The 19,606-nt window shown below is 40.5% G+C and overlaps 1 protein-coding gene across 2 annotated transcripts in view; it reads right to left on the bottom strand.

Moving 5' to 3' along the window:
• Positions 1 to 15,224, bottom strand: part of ACO1 (aconitase 1) — a 29,028-nt gene extending 13,804 nt beyond the window's left edge. The window contains exons 1-4 of one of the 2 annotated variants that reach the window (XM_015850001.2): positions 15,095 to 15,224; positions 5,918 to 6,038; positions 4,066 to 4,234; positions 1,507 to 1,644 (exon numbers count right to left, since the gene is read on the bottom strand). In XM_015850001.2, coding sequence (XP_015705487.1) covers positions 1,507 to 1,644; positions 4,066 to 4,234; positions 5,918 to 6,014 — 404 coding nt within the window. In that variant the 5' untranslated portion in view covers positions 6,015 to 6,038; positions 15,095 to 15,224. Of the gene's footprint in view, positions 1 to 1,506; positions 1,645 to 4,065; positions 4,235 to 5,917; positions 6,039 to 7,758; positions 7,778 to 15,094 lie in introns of those variants that run through there. The other variant, XM_015850000.2, reaches the window with a different exon arrangement.
• Between the last annotated feature and the right edge of the window lie 4,382 nt (positions 15,225 to 19,606).

The following is a 19,606-nucleotide window of genomic DNA, read 5'->3' as shown; positions in this document are numbered from 1 at the left end:
CTTGTACTTTGGGAAAACATAGATAAGACATTAGAGCAGTGTGAAGTTTTCAAGGCCTCAATAAACACAAGGAAATCAGAAAAGCAGAAAAGGGAACTGGAACACAACTACCTTGCAGCTTACATTAAGCAATAGCTACCCCTGTGGTTTAAGACAGAAAGGGTTAATAAACTTTCTACTTACACCAGCTCCCTAACCTAAGGATGAAGAGTTTGAAAGAACTAAAGCACAGGACTGGCCAGTGTTCTCTCCACATATACAAGGGTCCTACTAGAATTAAAAGAAGGCTGGGACAAAAAGTAACTATTAGAAAAAAGGATATGTAAGTTCTGAATAGGACTGATAAAATGAAAGTAATTAAAATAGACAGAAAAAAATGATCAAAACAGTGTGAAAGTGGAAAAAAAAAAATTGCACTACTTCCCAAGGATCTAATAAAAATGATACAGATGTCAGTTACAAATTTTAAAATGTTAGGATTCACAATAACACCTCTACAAAAAATTAAAGGGACTTTATTTTTGACTGGAGTGCATGTCAAAATTTTTTGGCCTTTTTTCTCCCATCAGTTATGAAACAGAAAGGAAGAAAAAGGTTACATGTAAAAACTTTCCGTCAACATTCCGCTCTGAAACAAGTTCTGTGTTACATCTCTGCCCAGAAGCAAAGTAATTTTATTCAGCAGAGCCCTTAAAATATTGGCAGTGCTAAAATGTTCATTGCGTTCTTTAATTTCTACTTGAAATCTTTTTGAGCTCTGCTTCAAAACTATCTCTTACAGAGGACAATAAATACAGAGCATTTATGCAGGCAAGGCAACTGCAGACCAACAAACTTCAGAAGTTTGGTACGCAGAAGGAAATCACGAGGAAACATGCAATGGCAGGATCTGCCTCAACGAGTATTTGGGTAGGCTCATGTTTATATATTAGGGTAAAAGGAACAACCCTCTCTAGAGGTCTCAGATTTAGTTGCGAGTCTAGTGAACATTTGTCTGCCTGTAGCACTTTCAGAATCAGCTTGCACTGTACTTCTTTCCTATACTTCTAGCAGTCATACTAATCAATATCTTGCACTCTTTCCTGTGGAGGCAGAGAATCAGCAAACAGCTGAGTCAGGGCAGCTCAGGTCCACTCTTACACAAATAAGGAAGGAAAGAAACAATCTTTCCTATCCTTTCCAGGAAGCCCCACAAGGTCTAAAAGTGCAAGTGGAAAAAAAGCTATTTTTGAACAACTAATAACAATGTAGTATTATTATGGAAAACTTTGATCACTATAGGTCTGGACTGAGCCTGTTTCTATTAACATTCAGTCCAGGCTTGCGCTGCTAAGAAAGGCACTACAGAAAGAATAAAATTTCTATTTTCTTCACAGCAATTGATACAATGCTTTAACTTCATCACTTCTCAGGTTCTACAATGTTGTAGTTCAAAGGCATAGAATATCAACAATTACATTACCAGCTTACTAACATTAAGAACTAAGAGATGTTTTGTATCCTTACCGCCTGTTAAAATCAACCTGGATGGAGTGATCTATCACTAGGTCAGCTGGACAGATAGGATTGATTTTTTCAGGATCCCCACCAAGTTTCTTCACAGCATCACGCATTGCAGCAAAGTCAACAACAGCAGGTACCCCACTATAATAGAAGATAATTGGGCAATGTGTAAGGAGAAAAAAAGGCAAAACAAACTCAGTCTAAACCCTGAGACTCAGAACAGGCACATATAACCACACAGGAAGCAAACTGTGGCCTCACCCTAAGCCTTGGGATAATTATTTCAGAGACAGTACTCTTAGGAAGATGAATTAAGAAGAACAGGAGAGACAGAACTGCGTCCACATTCTGAGTGCTGTAACAGTGAAAAACCAAAACCAAAATTCAAAGTTCATCAAGGAGATTACAATGCTTGGCTGGGACTCTAGGAAAAATAGTTCAATTCAGCTTTCCTTTGGGACCTTGAATTTGTTTATCTTCTTTAGTTCTGTTTTTCTCTCCTTCCCAGTACACTTTAAAGGAAAACAAAAACAAAAGGTTTGGGGCAGGTGGAGCGAAAAAAACAACAGTATTCTCCTTTCCATTCTCAGCCATGTTTTTTTCAGCTGATTTCAAGGCAAAGACCATCTCTTCCAAGGTTTGTGAAATGCAGGAGAACCTTCTCCCTGATTTGAAAAGTACCTTCCACACTTCTGCTAGTTTTACTGGCAGAGCAGGGTATTCAAGACTTCTCAAAGAACAAAGGACATGACTACAGAACACCTCTATTTTCAGAAGTGGTTTTCATTTTCTTGCATATCACCATGCTATCAACAGTTGCTGAGACAAAAAAGTTGTGCCTGTAATGACTTAATATCATTCAGTATCTCACAAAGAACAAGTTTCTGCAAGAATAGCCCCAAGAAGCAAGAATTTGTTCTTAACTCCTGATTATAAGAATGCTATTGAAAGTTTAAAACATAGCAGAAACACTGCAGGAAGAATCACGGTTGAGGTGTCAGGAACCTCTGGGGGTCCCCTCTGGTCTCAAGCAGGGCCCTCTAAAGCAGGTTGCCTAGGCTTAAGGCTCCAAGGACAGGAACTCTGCAATGTCTCCCATCAATCTGTGCCAATGCTCCTCTTCCCTCAAAAATAGTAAAAAAGCATTTCCTCACCTTCAGAGGGAACCATTATTTTTTGTCAGTCTGTCACTGGCATTGCAGGTAAGAGCCTTGCTCCACTCCCTTTGCACCCTCCATCCAAGTACTTCCATAAACTGATAAGAACCACCACTCCACCCCCCTCCTCGAGGCTTTCTTCTCCAAACAAAAAAGGCTTCACATTTTCTAGCAGTCAACACTATAAGCTGTTAATGTTCAGTAACTTGAAACAGGTTTTGTTGTTGCTGTTTTTTTTTTAATTGCAAAACATGTACATATCATGGAAAGCAGCAGATGCTGCATTTATGGATGGATTTGAGGGAGGGCAGGGGTGGCAGCAGGTGAGAGGAAGGTTTATTTACCAACTTACAAAACTCATGCAACTGAAAACAAACAGACAATACTCATCTATATACTCAGAGGAACTCAGCACAATTACAGAACAGTGAGATCTAGTAAATTCAATAATCCTAATCCATGACCTACGAATGTAATTGTTACACAGCTTCTGTAAGGCTGCCAAAGGCGTCATTTTCTAAAAAGCTCTCACACTCAGGAGCACGTTCAAGAGCTTGTTTTTAATACAGCTGCTCTGCAGTTGAGCTGTATTGGGCCTCCAGCACATTTTCACCCTTTGGGGAAAAACAACAGGGAAGACAATTTACATTCCTGAAGACAAAAATAAGTGACAGCTTAGCAGCTTGGGGCTTACCACAGAAGAACTGAAATCTCTGCTTCTGTACAAAGGTACAGGCCAAAGGTACAAAGTAAAGTGGACTTTCACGTCAAAAGCCCTATTAAAAACAGTTAGAAGTTACTGTTTCACCTGAAAATTTACTTTCCACATCTATCAGGGACACAATGACATATGGGTATTACCACCACTGCAATAAAAGGGCCCCGTTTCAGAGTCCATCAGGTAGGAATCTCAGCTGACATTTTTGGGGAAAAGTAGACATTCATTTTTTCAAAAGTCCTCAAAAATATATATTTGGATTAATAGTGATTTAGAACAGAAAGCAATGATGGGTCTTATAAGTGAGGACTGAGAAATGTAAAATATTAAAAGCAAGAGCCTCTCCAAAAAAAAAAAAATTAAAAAAAGAAAACAAGGGGGAAAAAAAATGAAACCAGCAAAATCTCTTATTCCAAATTTCTTCATTTGCATACAAGCATATATGTCTTATTTTCTCTTCATTTTTAAGGAACTTCATTAAGATATATATTTCCGCACCTCGGAAGTTCTTCATCTGTGCTTTCATTACAAGTATTTGCCTCATAATAACATCCAGGAAAGCTGAACATAGTCCCTCCTAACATTTCATTGCTATTATTTCTTTCAGTTCAACCCCTCCATCCCAAGCTGAGCACTGCTGCAGTTTCAGAAAACACTCTTAGTAGCTGTGGAGACCATCAGACTCACGTGAAATCTTGCAGAATAACTCGTGCAGGCTTAAATGGCACTTCAACATTCTTGTGTTGCATCACTTTCCAGTTGAGAATATTCTCAACATCTTCTTTCTTCACTAGGAATTCATCACAGTTTCTGATCGCTGCTTCCAAGAGCACTCGAATAGAAAATGGAAGACGCGCTGCATGGACAAGAGGTAATAAACAAGTAGTATGTAAATGCAATAGAAAAACACAACTTTCTACCTAAAATAACTGAAAATAGCCACTCCAAAAGTAACACCTCCTATTTATTTCCACAGAAACTACAACAGATAGAGATAGAACAATAACACTGTTGTAGAAGAAAGGTTGTCTTCTCTCTGGCCTGACTGTAGAACCTAGAGCCTTCAGCTTAGTCAGCATGTGGTCAGAGTTGATGGTATGTCCAGGTTCCATGAACTCCAGAGGGATCAGCCCTTACCAAAAGCCAGCACACATCACTTCACCTGCTGAGGGCTGCATCTTTAACTTTTTCTTCTATGGGCTACTCACACACCATCCCTCTACAGACTGCCATTTTGACTATGACTGCATCTTGTCACCAGTATTATCATCCAGGAAACTGTTCCTTTCACCCTCATACTGGTTAAATAGGTCCTGACAGACTTGTTTGCAGTATTCTTTCCTATCTGAGTAATCCTGGGACCCACCTGCCAAAACTCTGTGATATTCCAACACTACCACCACTGTCTCCAAGGCATTGGAGACGACATTCGTCTCTGTACACAGCTCCCTGGTTGCAATCCACCAATTCACATGGATGACCTGATCAAGATACTCCTCATTTCAAGGCATCCCAGCTGAGCAAGGCCATTCAGAACATGGCTTGTCTTTCACATCACTGCTGCAACTGCTGAAACATCAGTCACCACCTCACTGTGTTCATGCCCACTGTTTGGTGTCCATAAACATTCAAAAAGCATCAGTGAATGCCAATGGATGCAATGTTTTCCCACAGGGAGAAATTCAGTGACACACCTTTGCTTCATCTTCCACGCCAGACACCATTCTGTCAGACCACCCTTCTGCTGCCATTTGTTGCACAGCAACAAAATGAAAGGGAATATTGGTGGGAAGATTCAACATCCACTGCCCTACCACCAACATCTGCCCATGATATCAGGAGTCAACATAATAAAATAGGAAGCGTTACTTTTGGTTCATTCCTTGTACATGTGAGATGCTACCAAAGATGAGAATAGCTTTAACAGCTCTACCATAAGTAATAGGTATGAAGAATCTGCAATAATGGATGTTTGAGATCCTCTCTTTAAATATTTCAATTAAAAAAAAAAAAAAAAAAAAAAAAAAAAATAAAGTTAATTTTTTTTTTTTTTTTTTTTTTTTTTTTTTTTTTTTTGAGTTATTAACTATTAATAAATTATAGAAAGAAATTGAATTCATGCTCAGTATTATGTTTTAATTTCATACNAAAAAAAAAAAAAAAAAAAAGAGAAATCTATTGTAACATTCTATCCATTCAGCCATATTACAATCACGTCATTTCCAGCCCTTCACAACTGTGGAGTGAAAACTTAGATCTGTCCAGCCCATTCATTTTGGAAAAACACGACTGCAACATGCAGTCTGCATGCACAACATGTTGAGAAAAATATTACTATCAACTTGTTGATACTTCTGTAATTCTAAGTTTCCAAAAATAAACTCTACTTTTTTGTTTTCAAGAAATAATTCCTAAATTCATAGCTCTCTCAGTGTCTGTACATAGATTCATACATAGATTCATTATCATCCAGTGCTGCAGTGTCTCTCATACTGTTCATCAAAGCTAACCAAATGCTTTCCCCTTGTTGTCAACGTACCATATCTCACATCTCCCAATTTGCTCAGATTAAAGAACTTCTTCAGAGGCTGTTTAGCATCGAGTGGCTCCACAATCTTTATAAAAGGGTTGCTCATGGTTGTTAAAGACACCTCGTGTCCCTAAAATACAAAAGAAAAAGAATTAGCATTATTTTCACAGTCTGTCCCATGTGCAAAAGACACACTCTATAGCCCCACAAAATGTCTGTTCCACATATGTGCAAATCCTATGCCAGATAAAAGAAAATTAAAGCTGACTCCACTGTAAACATCTTGAGATCGTTTCTGTGGCTATCACAGCAGTTCAATACACAGGATATTTCACTAGGATATAGGACTTTTAACATTCACTTACATAAGACAAAGTGTCCATGAATATTTCCAATATCAATGCCAACAAACATAAAAGGGAGCTGAATTCACACTGGAAACATCTCTCAATCTTCAGAAAAGTTTAGCTGCATGCAAACTGCCTACTGAGACAGTCCCTGGGACACTAACACCTGAATTATATCCAAAGCTTTTTTGGGAACAATGCTTTAGGCTAATATATGCCTGGGAACAAACCAATGGTTTGACAAAAATATAAATAAATAAAAATAAATAAAAATAAAAACAAAAAACAAAAACAAAAGTAAAAACAAAAATAACTGTTTTCCTCCTTTGCCAAGCAACGTGATTATCTTTTCCTTGAAAATAAATAAATATATATAACATATATATATACATAATATACATAAAAATAAATAAATATACATAAATATGTATACATAAATAAAACTAGATTAGTTGCTGTATTCATGCATCACTGCTCCTATCTTCTTTCAAGTAACATTTCTCTCTCTGTGTCTCAGTTTTTCAAACAAACAACAACAAGAAAACAGTATGAAATGCACCACTTTGAGAAGCCTTCGAGACTAGTGCAAATGATGTGTGCTAAAGTCAGACTAAAGGCTGAATTAATTTACTTCACCCATTAGATCTCATTGACTCTTCAAGAAATACAAATACATGGTTAATTATGGAATCATTTAAGTTGAAAGGGACCTTAAAAGGTCATCTAGTCCAAGTCCTCTGCAATGAGAATGGACAACTACAGCTCCATCAGAGCCTGATCCAGCCTGATCTCGAGTCTCTCCAGGGATGAAGCAGTCATTAGATCTCTAGACAACTTGTTCCACTGCTTCACCACTCTTATCATAACAAACTTCTTCCTTATATCTAATCTAAATCTCCACACACACACACCCCCGCCCCCCTTTATTTGACATAATTTTCCCTTGTCCTGCCACAGCAGATCTCACTAAAGAGTCTTCCCCTTCATTCCTGTAGCCCCTCTGTAGATACTGAGTGGCCACTCTGAGTCTCCCCCCAGAGCCCTGCCTTCTCCAGGCTGCACAGCCCGAGATCTCTCAGCCTGTCCTCGCAGGAGGTGTTCAATTGCTTGTGTAGGATTCTTAAAGCACTCCAGCACAAATCACATATCACAGATTTTCAAGTTATCAGCAGTTAGGGGTGAGACAGATAGAGATAGGGAAAAATGGAGGTCTGGGGAACAAAGTATTAGGATATTGTATAAGAAAGGAAAATACCCAGTATTCCGTCACACAAAACAAGGGAAACTTCTAAAGAAAATGTTGAATGTCCAAGGATTAGAAAGGTAGGAAAATGCACAGATTGCAACCATTAAAAGAACTGAAATTAAAATGAGGCATTGTTTGCTACAGACCACAAAGCTGTACTAGGAAATTCACAGAAGATTCCCTCTTTCAGGAAAAAAAAAAAAAAAAAAAAAGAAAGAAGAAAAATGCTTGCTCCACAGCATTCACAGACAACTTACCTTGATTTCTTTGCAATATTTTTTTTGTCCTTGCATAAGGTCAAAGACCATTTACTTTTTGCAATGGAGCCTGTACTGCCCTAAAATTCCAGCTGCTACTGACGTATCACCCCTCACATTCCCAACTACAAGCCATTTTCCAAGATTCCTTTTCCCAGCTCTACAGATACCAGTCCCTCATACAACCTCATCACATTTTGGTCATCCTCTTCTTAAGCAAGCATGAATCATGTCCTGCCTGGTCAAAGTGACACAAACTACTCTTACAATCCTGTAAGCTGCCTGGCTTTTTCCTGTCTACAAGCTCACAAGCTCACTCTAATACTGGAAGGTTACAATGAGGTCTCCCCAAAGCCTTCTCTTCTCCAGGCAGAAGAAACCCAGCTCCCTCAATCTTTCTTTGTAAGTTATGTCATAAGCAACTTGCTGTTATGTCATAAGCATATACTCAGTCCCGTTACCTAGGTCTATGATGGGGATATTGAAAACCACTGAGCCCAAGACAGAATGCTGGGGGACACCACACATTACCAACATCCACCTGGACATAGAGCCACTGACCACAGTCCTCTGGTTGCAACTATCCAGCCATTCCTGCATCTGTTCAGCCTCAAATTCCATATCCTTCCAGTTTAGGGATAAGAAAGTGGTGTGGGTCCATACTGAAGGCTTCGCACAAGTTCAAGTAGGTGACATCCTTTGCCCGCTCATTCAATCACAGAAGGCCACCTGACTGGCTGAAGTAATCACTGCAGTGGATACAGATTAACTTGAGATTGCAACAGAGTATTTATTCATTATTTTTTTCACCTGCACTGAAACGCAAATGCAACAAGGTTACCCAGCATCTGCCTGCCAAACACAGGCTCAGTATGCAGGGGTCACAACGCACGGCCGCAGCAACAGCTGAATATACAGACTGAAGAAAGCACTGGACCTACTGCATGACAGCATCCAAACTGTTTGCACTTAGGTCTCTGACTAGCCAGTCTCTAGACACCCATTCCCCCACCTCTGTGCAATTCTAGACACTCCCTATGACTTCAGTGGCTTCACATGACTGGTACATCTAAGAAAGGGTCAGAAGGGAAGGAAAATAAAATTCCCTTCAGGCTGCTTCACAGAGCAAAAGGAAACTATTCTGAACTCATTTTAGCATCTTCAAGGCTACATAAATGTGCAATGGATCAGAAAGCTAATAAAAAAATTCACAGAATTAGATTTCAGAGCATAAGCATGTTATGACTGGGGGCCAGATGCCGTAACAGCTACAGCAAAGATAATTTCAGGCAAACTGAGAGAAAAAGGGGGAATTAGCAAGAGAAGCTTTTGGGTAGAGAAAAAAGACAAAAGTTAACAGAACATAATGGACAAGACCACCACAAACCCAATGACTTGCATAAAAACTGACAGATCTTCAAGAAGTTTCCTTCTGCCTCACAGAATCCATGTCTTTGTGACTACATACTTGAAGTTGAAGCTGTAATAATGATGTTTAGAATTTAGGCATTACCTATACAAATCTGCCACTCTGCAGTATGGTAAACTCCACTTTCTTCAATCATAACCTACTGAAGCAGCAACATTCCTTTCTTTGTACATTCCCGTTCAAATACCATCTGCCAGGACACACATTCTCATTACTTTAGCCTTTTCAAAGGTTCTATGGTTTGCATAAAGTGAACAAGATGAACCACAATTTTACTTCAGTGTTTCTTGTGCCAACTACTACAGATCTGCAAAGAGTGGTATTGGTTTATATTAATGCTGAACATCTTTAAACTCCTCCATTATTAATATCACTACCCATTCAGCATGCTATGCCAATGCAGTTGCTCAGAATTGTGTCACTCACCTCCACATCCCATTGGGGTATACTCAGAATTATCCCACAGACTAAGCATCAGCTCCTCACAAGAAGCCTTTTCAGGCTTTCTTGTATCCCAGCCCCAGAACTCTCTCCCCCGCAGAAGCAAAAGTGCAGAAAGATTCTAAGCACAGGCATGGAAACCATGAATACCAAGAGGGGAAAATTTATTTGGACTAGGCCATAACTTTCCAAATATAAAACAAGGAAGCTGTTTTTCATGCATGTAACATTTGCCCTTCCAAGCAGAGAATGAACTCTTAACTAAAACAGCTGTTCCTTAAAGTACCACCAGATATTATGTAGGAAAGTTCAAATCTCTCCAGCAAAAAAACTTCATATTGTGATACCCTAACAAAGCACTCATGCTAGCAAAATACATGTATGTCATCCTGCTGGGGTTAAGCCACAACAAACTCTTTTATTTTATCTTTGGTTTCTCAGCTATTGCTTTCAAATTATGCACAGGTGCCTCCATTACAAATGTGCAAAAATGAGAGGAGAGAACTGGCAACAACAGACACGAAGAAAGCTGAGGTACTTGACAAGTTCTTTGTCTCTGTCTTCACTGGCAGTCAGGCTTCTCACAGATCCTATTGTCCCTAAACCTCAAGGCAGGGGCTGGGGGGGAAAATAATCCCACCCATTGTGAGCAAAGAACAAGTTTGAAACCACCACATGAGACCAACCATGTACAAGTCTATGAGACCAGACAACACGAGACAAGCTGGGCCTATTCTGCCTGGAGAAGGCTTTGACAAGACCTTGCTGTGGCCTTCCAGTACATGTTATAACCTGGGGAGAGAACAACATTTAACATGGTCTGACAGTGACAGGACAAGGTAGAACAGTATTAAACTAAAGGAGCAGAGATTCTGATTAGATATTAGGAAGAAATTCTTCATCCAGAGGGTGGTGAGGTGCTGGAACAGGTTGTTCAGAGACTCAGACCTGCAAAGATTATGGTAATCCATGAAGAAACTTCCAGTTGAAAACTGGGAAAAGGAGAGATTAGCTGGCAGGACTGCTCTGGGGCAGAATACATGGATCACTGACAGCTGCAGCAGCACATACAACCCATGCTCAACCTGATCACATCTGTAACAACAGTTGTGATAACTGTTTCCTCTCCAGACAGTCCAAGTTATTTACCTTAGTTTTGCCTACTCACCTGATGTTTTGTGTGCATATATGGATGTAAAAATCTAAGGGGAGCTGCTGCAGAGCAGCAGATTACTGAGTTGTAAATCCATCAAGAAAATACCAAGCATGCCACTTCTGACGTTGCTAAGAATTATGTATTGCTGAAGAGCACTTCTTAAACCTAGACTTACTGCTCTGTTCCCTAACAAAAAGGGTCTGCAATTTACATAGCTCTACTTACGGTGTCACAGTCTGCTCAGTAATGTCCTTAATTGAAGGCATTGATGACACAACTTCCAATTTACCTGTGTGATAGAACTCCTACCCATGAAGCAAGATCAAGTGGAAGAGCACAGAAAGTGTTCTTGCCTGTGTTAGAACTGGATAATCTTCAAGGTCCCTTAATCCCACACCACTTTTTGATTCTGTGATCGCTTGGCACGTCCAGTAGGCGGGAAACTTCAGTCATGTTGGAATTGCAACATGTTCTATATGTACCTATCCTGCTTGAAAGAACGTTTTAAGTGTGCTGCCAAAAGTCTCCAAGCTTGATATGGAAAGACAGCCTGTTCAGTATGAGTCAGGGATCTGCAGCAATAACACTTGAGTAAGTAAACCTATTCACAATTCAAGTCAGTGTGGGGAGGGGGAATACAGATAGTTGTGTGGTAGAAAATAATTAGTTGAAAAATCCAAGTTGCTTAAGAAAAATGTTTTTGTTATCCTGGCATCTATTTAGGAAAAAAAAAAAAATAGAACACCAAAAGCATAAAAGTGAAATGGCTCAGCATTTGGACAAAGTTCAGCGCCACTACTAGAACAAGCAGAGTCTTGTTTTGTACAGTATCTAGCTATAATTATATTTGTATGCACACAGATGAGTACGACTACAGCTGCAATAAGCACACAGGTTTCTTGTTCTGATTAAAAATGCTCTCACTGTTGAATACTTGTTCTACCTGTGACAGATAAGGACACTGTGTAAGAACCACACAGTGCTGCCCTGCAGTGAGACTTGAGTACTATCAGAGCCTTAAGAAAGAATACATTTCTCCTTTGCACAGTGAAGTCCTTAAAGAGAAGTCCACTAACTTTTCAACAGCTGAGAAACTATTCTGCTGGTATAAACCATGACATTAATGTGCCCTGGAAGAAAATGCAGCTATCTGTAATGGAGTTTATTTAAAAAAAAAAAAAAAAAACAAAACAACTCTGCACAACATTTCAGGGAGCCCATTTCTACTTAAAGGCTCAAAAGGAACTTTGTCCTGGAACTCAAGTGAGACCCTGAACTGCTGACTTTATTGCTTCCTCTTGATATCTAAAACTGCAATGCTGAAGTTATGTTTTCAAAGCCACGATGTGCGACACTTCAAAAACAGTGGTAAGTGTGTATTCCTATAAATTATATACTTCATTGGCTATCATAAACCTTCTGAGAATTTCACTTTGTGAGCAGTGCTGTAGTACATGCATAGGAACTGAAGATTTAGTTCAAGGACTGTGTTTCTGAAAACAAGCTTTGTCTTTTTACAGAAACCCAAGCTCCAAGCAGGCTGGAAGTTTAGATATGTCCAGTGTTAAGATATTAAACTCCCTCAAGTCATCCCTCTGGAAAGCGACCTCCTCCTCCCTCACTTAACAAAGCACACTTCTTGCTCAAGGGATCATTGAAACACTTCCCTTGCACACATCTCACCAGCTTTTGATGATCCAGGCAAGTACACGTTATCTAGTATCTTCAGACAGCCTCCAGAACACAATCTAACCACACGGTTAACAAAATCCAGATCCTAATTAAGCAAGCAAGAGTGTTAAGGGAACGCTGTGCCAGCAGACTCACCAGCGAGTGTCCTAGTTCAAACTAGAGACTAATTTTCTTTTCCTGTAGGAAAACAAGCAACATTACACTTATATAGGAAAGCGTATTTTGAGGTTATAGCACACCAAATATTGGCTCTTTTAATATTTCTTTCTCCTTAAAGAGCAACTTTAACCTATTTCCTACCTCTGCACAAACTTGCTTCTCACTTCCCCTATCTTGGCAGTCCTAGCCCATTCATTAACAAAATGCAGCATGGACTAGTTTTAACAAAGAATTAGCTTTCAGTGTTAGTACAAAAAATAAATACATCCAGCGGCACACGCAGAAGCATGTTCACAGCAATAAGTTAACACGGAAGCACTGCAAGAGAGCTGGTGTTCTATGAGGACCCAGAGAAGTTCAGTCCAAAATTTAGTTTCCATTTCAGAATGGAGGATTAAAAAAAAATAAATAAATAAAAAGACATTTTGTTACTGGTTTTGTTTCAAAAGCCTCACTTGAAGGTTGGGAGGACAACAGCAGAAGAGCATGAGGAAGGAAAAGAAATAGGGAGTACTGCCAATTAACCCTCTTCTCACTACAGTACCACCATTTGAGTTCTGTGAACTGCTGCTTCTGCACCCATTGGAGCCCTTCTGTGAGAACTAACATCGTTGCAGAACAATCACAGATGTGTATGTAGGTGGAAGGATGAAGCACTGGTGAAAGAATTACTAATGTTGTGAAACAAATCTGGCACCATCAGGAAGAAGTTCCAATTTTTCAGATTTGCACTGTGGAAATACAGCAAGAGATTTCTTATTAATACACCTCCCACTTAGAATCTCAGCAACTATTTGACTGTTCATACAGACAAATCCAACTTTCAACCCCCTTGGTTTCAGCCTGCAAGCAGCAGAACAGCTGGGTATCTAATAGCATTTCATCAGTTCCAACCAGCTGTTACCAGAGCTTACCAGCCACGATCCCAGAGGAAACAAATGAAGTTTCAACAAAACATTCCTAATTGGCTTTTTCAGAACAGTTTTACACAAAAAGACCAGGAAAAAAAAAAAAAAAAAAAAAAAAAAAAAAAAAAAAAAAAAAAAAAAAGAAAAACAAAAAAGAAGAAGAAAAGAAAAAGAATGAGTATTTTGCAAGTTTCTGGAGTCCTTGCCCTGAAATTATTCTATGTCTTGATGCCTATGGCAACACCCCAAATATCCAGAGGAAATGTTCTTAGCTACAGCTATAGCCACTCCACAGGCTACAATGAAGGTAATAACTTCAAACAAATCTCCTATTCACATAAACAGGGGAAACTGGAAAGAAAGACTCCATCTTTACTTTCTCATTGTTTCTATGAGGGAAAAAGACCTTTTCTTTCTTTCATTAATTTGACACAAATCATTATTGCAGGTAGGGAGGAAATTTCCAGCTACTGCACAGTAAAAGCCCACAGTGAGAATATGTGCCAAAGAATACAGCAAAATAAATTTCCCACGTGTTTACCATTTAAATATCAATAATATTTGTTCTATGGATTTACTGCAATTACTGCATAAGCATTTCCATAATTACCAGAAACACTTCATTAGAAATAGCAAAGTGGGGGTGCACCATTCACTGTCTGACACTCGATCCAAAGGAATCAGAGAGGAGGCAAAGGTCAAATTAAAACATCGCATGGCTAGAAATGAAGTTTGAAAGCCCTAAAGTCTTTGGTTCAGCACTCATCTGCATTATATTCTTTGCAACACATTGCTGTAAGAAAACATCCAATCTCCTACACACACCGAAAAGCTTGATACAGGAACCTTCTCTTCTTACAAAGCCCAAGACCACTAAAAGTGCTGACGATTTTTCAAGTAACTCCTCACACACATCAAAAACCTGGAGGGCATAAGAGTCAGCCACATTCCCTGCTTTATGTGCATTAAATCCTCCCTATGCCCTTTGAAGAACCAACAATCCCCAGAAGTTCATTAGGACGTTCTGATGAAGTACAATTGCTTCTAAGCCAACCGTTACAAAATAAACATCCCAGTGTTAATATTTGTCCCTAGGGTGGTCTTCCTCTACTTTGGTATTATGGATTTGTACCGAGCCAGTCTGAACAATGGCAGCAGCACAGCGCTCTCACAGATATTAATGCAACCCCATGTGTTTGGTGACAGAACCCTGATTCAAAATGACGATTTAGCTGACACTAAAGCACACTTAACTCTCTGCTCTTTTCCCCCGTCTCACACCCACACCAGCTTCAGAGCTGGCAACTAAACATCAAAGTACAACGTCCAGTTAATAAATAAGAGGGAGCTGCTGCGGCGTTGTGCAAGGCAGCAGCCTGGGCCTGGGCCGCAGGATGGCCGCTCCCCGACAGGGCGGCTCCGCTCCGCCACCCCTCGATGCCGGCAGGGCCCGGAGCAGCACGGAGGAACACCGAGTAGCTCAGGGCAACCCCCCGGGCCGCGTCCATGCTAAGCGTGGAGCGAGGCGGCCACACCAAGCACAGCACTCACCGAGCAGCTCGGAGGAACACAGCACCGCCGCTTGCCCGCTAATGCCGACGGCCTCCGGAGGGATGGGGCGGGATGGGGCGGGAGCAGGCCGGCTCCGCCCGCACTCTCAAAGGAGGCGGTGGCCGCGGCCCGCCCTCGTTCCCCGCCTAATGCCCGCCCCCATGAAGCGGGTTAGTGGCCAGGGCACATCCACACTGACCTTGAGTATCTCCAGGGATGGGGTAACACAGCTCCTCTGGGCACAGTGCCTGCTGCTCTGAGTTTTCTCATGATTTCCTAGTAGTGTCTTATCTAAATCTTTGTTTTGTACACACCCCTACTTACTGGCTGCAGTTCCCAGACTTCTGGAATCTCCTCTCACTCCAGTCCCAGAATTGGTTCTAAGGCATCATTCTGGAATCTTGTCTTCCTTCAGTTCCTGGAGTGGCTGAGACACCAGCTAAGTCTATATACCAAGCTATTTCCCATGATTTAACTGTATCGTGGAACACTGTAAAGGCTCACTGCTCAGTCACTTGTGCCTTATATGGATAAAAAGAGCTTAGATGGACTCATCCCCTCCGTGCATGAAAAGAGATTAGACATCTTACTTGTCTATGGGGAGCACCTGCTGGGAAGGGCTGCTGGTACCTAGTGCAAGGCTAGAGATGGCTCTTCTGAATGTTTGTGGGGTAGTTTCCTGCATGCTGACCTGCACTGGCAGATGTTCCTACCTACAAGCTGCTGGGTTGGGACATGTGGACCAGGGAAAATAAATGTTAGGATCTCAGGGTCTAGCAAAGAAGATACACTGATTATTGTTTTGTTTTCACTCAGTACTACAGTCCTAGCTCTGGCACACTTGATACTGGTTTCAGTGGTATACTTATGTATCTTAGGGTCTCTCTGTCCTTAAACCTGCTGCTGTACTGATACCACTAGATGTCCCATCATCTACAAAATATAGTACTTTTGAGTTATCAGTCAGCATCTTTTACAGGCTGACTTGCTTTGTGTTCACCGTAAATATCTCATGGAGCAATGTATATGCTTCTACTTCTCTTTTAGAATTAAACGAGTTTTGAGAACATTTGATTGGCTTTCACAGATGGTGCAGAATGCACCTAGATGATACCTAGAATGCCAGGGCAATTGCTGCAAAATCTAATTAATCTAAGATCTCTTGGGAGGAAAACAAATTACAGTAAAATAGAAGGTCAGCAACAAAAGTAAGTAATCTGTTTGTCAGCTCTAACTTCCCTCAGTCGATATCTGCAAGGTTTGTAATTTCTGTTCCATGTGGAAAGAGGCTCCAGGACCTGCTGTGTGTGGGAAGCCTTCTTAGTGCAGGCAGAGGTAGCACCTCTGTAACATTGCTGATTGTGTGCAAGGACACAGGGGTTGTGATGGGATTGAAAGATAGGCTGTTCCTTCAAGGGTTTATAGTAATGCTCTCTGAGGGTTATTATAGGTTGGCTTTTGCAATAAAGAGTGTTGGAGGCTGTTATTCCTCTTAGCAGTTAAGTTGGTAGTAATGTGGTTCAGACAATTTAATGACTGTGGTTTTGTCTCTCTCCAAAGATTGCTAGGAGGTGAGTAGTAGGTTAACTCCATTGTTTGTCTATTCACTGAAATAGATTCTTGGTTTTATGAGCAGATTGCAAGGACTTCCAACAGTTTTCTTGGGCAATTGTGCACTGTATTGAATCTGGGTTAAAGTTAAAAAGGAAACAACAACAACAAAAATAGAAAAAAACAACTTCCTTCAGTTCCTGCACCCAGGATGGACACAAATAGGAGTGTCATGCTTTTCATACTGCAATGCTGGGAGTCCCAGTGCTCCTCATGATTTCCTGTTTTTCAGGGTTTTTCGTGATATATTTCCTGACAGATGAGGAACTTTGTGTCAGTACTTTGTCCTCCTTGTTACTGGGAAAATCAATTCACAAAAGGCTGTTCTGACTTCAAATTGCTTCTAGAAGAGTGTTCTCTGAAGCTATTCACCAAGCGGTATACTAGGAGCCCACGGAGTGTATCATATCTGTTCAATTCCAAGTTGATTTGGTGGATTGCAGGAGTGGAACTATAGGATCCTTGAGGTCTCTTTCAATCCAGATCATTGTATGGTTCTATAACTTCACTGTCACACCTGTAAACTCATCTCATTTGTTCTCATCCTTGAGGGTGGAGAAAACCTGCTGAGTTCGGTGCAGGGAAGCAGGTAGCCGACTCAGTATGAGTGATAAACAAGCTTCCACTTCATTGCCCGAAAAGCCATACTTTTATAGCAGACAGACGAGGGTGTTCGAAAATCACACAGACTAATTGGAGGAAAGCTACTGCAATAACAACCCTAAAACCCCCCTTCAAAGCTGTGAGCCATTCATTCTTTTCCTAGAGGTATCCTTGGTTCTCATGCTGTTTATCCTGCTCCGCAGCTGCTGCTCTGTGAAGTCCTTATCTTGATCCATAGCTGCTGCTCTGTAAAATCCTTCTTGTACTGCAACATATTCTGTCAAGAAGTTACAAATAAGTGAGGTTCTCACAGGGAAGCTTTCAGATCATTACAGCCTGTAAGCCTTTGCATAAAGCATTTAGCAGTTTTCTGTGATGTGCAGATTCCACCTCCAGCCTCAGCTGATCACTGAGGTTGCATCAATCCTCTGACTGCTGTCACCTGTTTCGAACTAGGCTAAGACTGGTCATGGGTTACCTAGATCTACCTATGCCCGTGACAGGGGGCAGACACCCCGTAGGGCCTCGACCCTGCCTATGAAGGAAATCAGACTCACATGTGCATGCTCTAAAGGAAAATTTGTGGCCAGCATATTTTAATAAGTACATTATAATTTCTTTCTGATCACAGCATTGATTTTCTTAAGTGCTTTTCTTTAAATGATTCTTTATTTAACTGTGGTCAATGCTTATTGAGCATCGCTTTAGCTTCAGTATCAAAACAAAGACTTAACTTATGCCATCTGTTGGTCAAATGGGGTTTAGCAGGGGCTCTGCATAGTGCAGCGACAACTGGGGGCCAATAACATAGAGTTCAGATTCTGATTTTACTTCCCAGCTAAAGTTCATAGGTGAAACATTAAAGAACACCCTCAGCACTCTTGTGCAGTACCAGCATTTGTTCAAACCTGACACTGGAACTGAAGAAAAATGAGGTGAGAAAGAGTCTACCTGACTGCCGGCATCATGCTGTAAAACCAGATTCTGTGTATTACTTTTGCAGAATTCCTTCAGAAATGAATAACTTTAATCTTACCTTAATCCCATCAAAACGTTAGATGCAGATTAACCCAAATTTAAGAATAACTTCTGCTTTGCCGAGAAATATTAGTATAGAATATAATCTTGTTGGATTACCGCTGCATTGCTCTAATCAACAAAAACATGTTAGAAAAAAAGGAAAATAGGTCAAAAAGAAAATGTGCTGAAGTTCATGATAGTCAGTGGTAGAAAAACAGGCCAGAAACCATTCATAAATAAGTCACACTGTTCTCGGAGAAAGAAGAATAAACTTGTAGATAGATTCTGCAAGTGTTAATATACTAAAAATTAATCCCACCAACACTGAACCAGTTTTGCACTGACTGAGAACTTGCAGTCTAGGGTCGAACATGATCAGATCCCCACTGCTGCAAGTGCACAGCTTTAAGTGGAGCTGTTGTTGTACTGGACAGCTGGGGCACGCTGTCACTTTTCACTTTTACAGACTGCTTAACGACACTTTTCCCCTGCAATGAGAGACTCACTTTTGTAGGCTTATGTGCAAAATTTTCCGTGCATCCTTGGGAAGAGAAGAGCACTTGAGGAACAAATGAGGAGGAAAAGAGCTGCCTCCCCCAGTGCCTTGACACTGCTCAAGAATTCGGTGAGTGGAGAGGATGTTGTTCTTCATTGTGTATCGATGGTTGCTGATTTCTGAGGGGAAAATAAAACATTTGCACAAGTATTTTAACCTTAGTATAGGCTCTACGTAAACATTTTTCCTTCGGGCTCACTGTGGATAATACTAAATGGAGCATTTACAGTCTTATTCAAATTACAAATAAGAGCTACTACATTATTATTATTGCTGACATTAACTTCAGTGCTCATATAGCCCTTGTTTGCAAAGTGTAATTTTTACTATCAGACCCATTACTCAGTCACAGCAGAAGGTACTAAAGGTTTACTTCCAGAAAAGGCAGAAGAAAAGCTAGGAAATGCTAGGAGCTGAGTCTTGCAGATGGAAGAAGAGGAGGAAAAGGGAGCATATGGAAATAAATCTCACTAATCTCTCTGAAGTATGGAGGGTGATAGAAGAACAGATTTTCATCCTCTTTCTTAATGCAATGTTTAGATATCACCAGAGTGAACAGTCCTCTGCTACTGCTCTGTGGAGCTATTGCTCCATTGTCGTTTGCTTGTTCAGTGAGCAGACTGCCTCATTTTCCACAGCTGTGATCGTGCAGAAAACAACCAACTCAGTGGGACTTACTCTGAAATGTTAATTTGAGTGCTACCAAGCTCTGAATGCTTAAT

Source organism: Coturnix japonica, chromosome Z (genome assembly GCF_001577835.2).
Source record: "Coturnix japonica isolate 7356 chromosome Z, Coturnix japonica 2.1, whole genome shotgun sequence".
Classification (NCBI taxonomy): domain Eukaryota; kingdom Metazoa; phylum Chordata; class Aves; order Galliformes; family Phasianidae; genus Coturnix; species Coturnix japonica.
The sequence above is the reverse complement of the archived record's forward strand: the minus strand, read 5'-3'. Positions and strand labels throughout refer to the sequence as shown.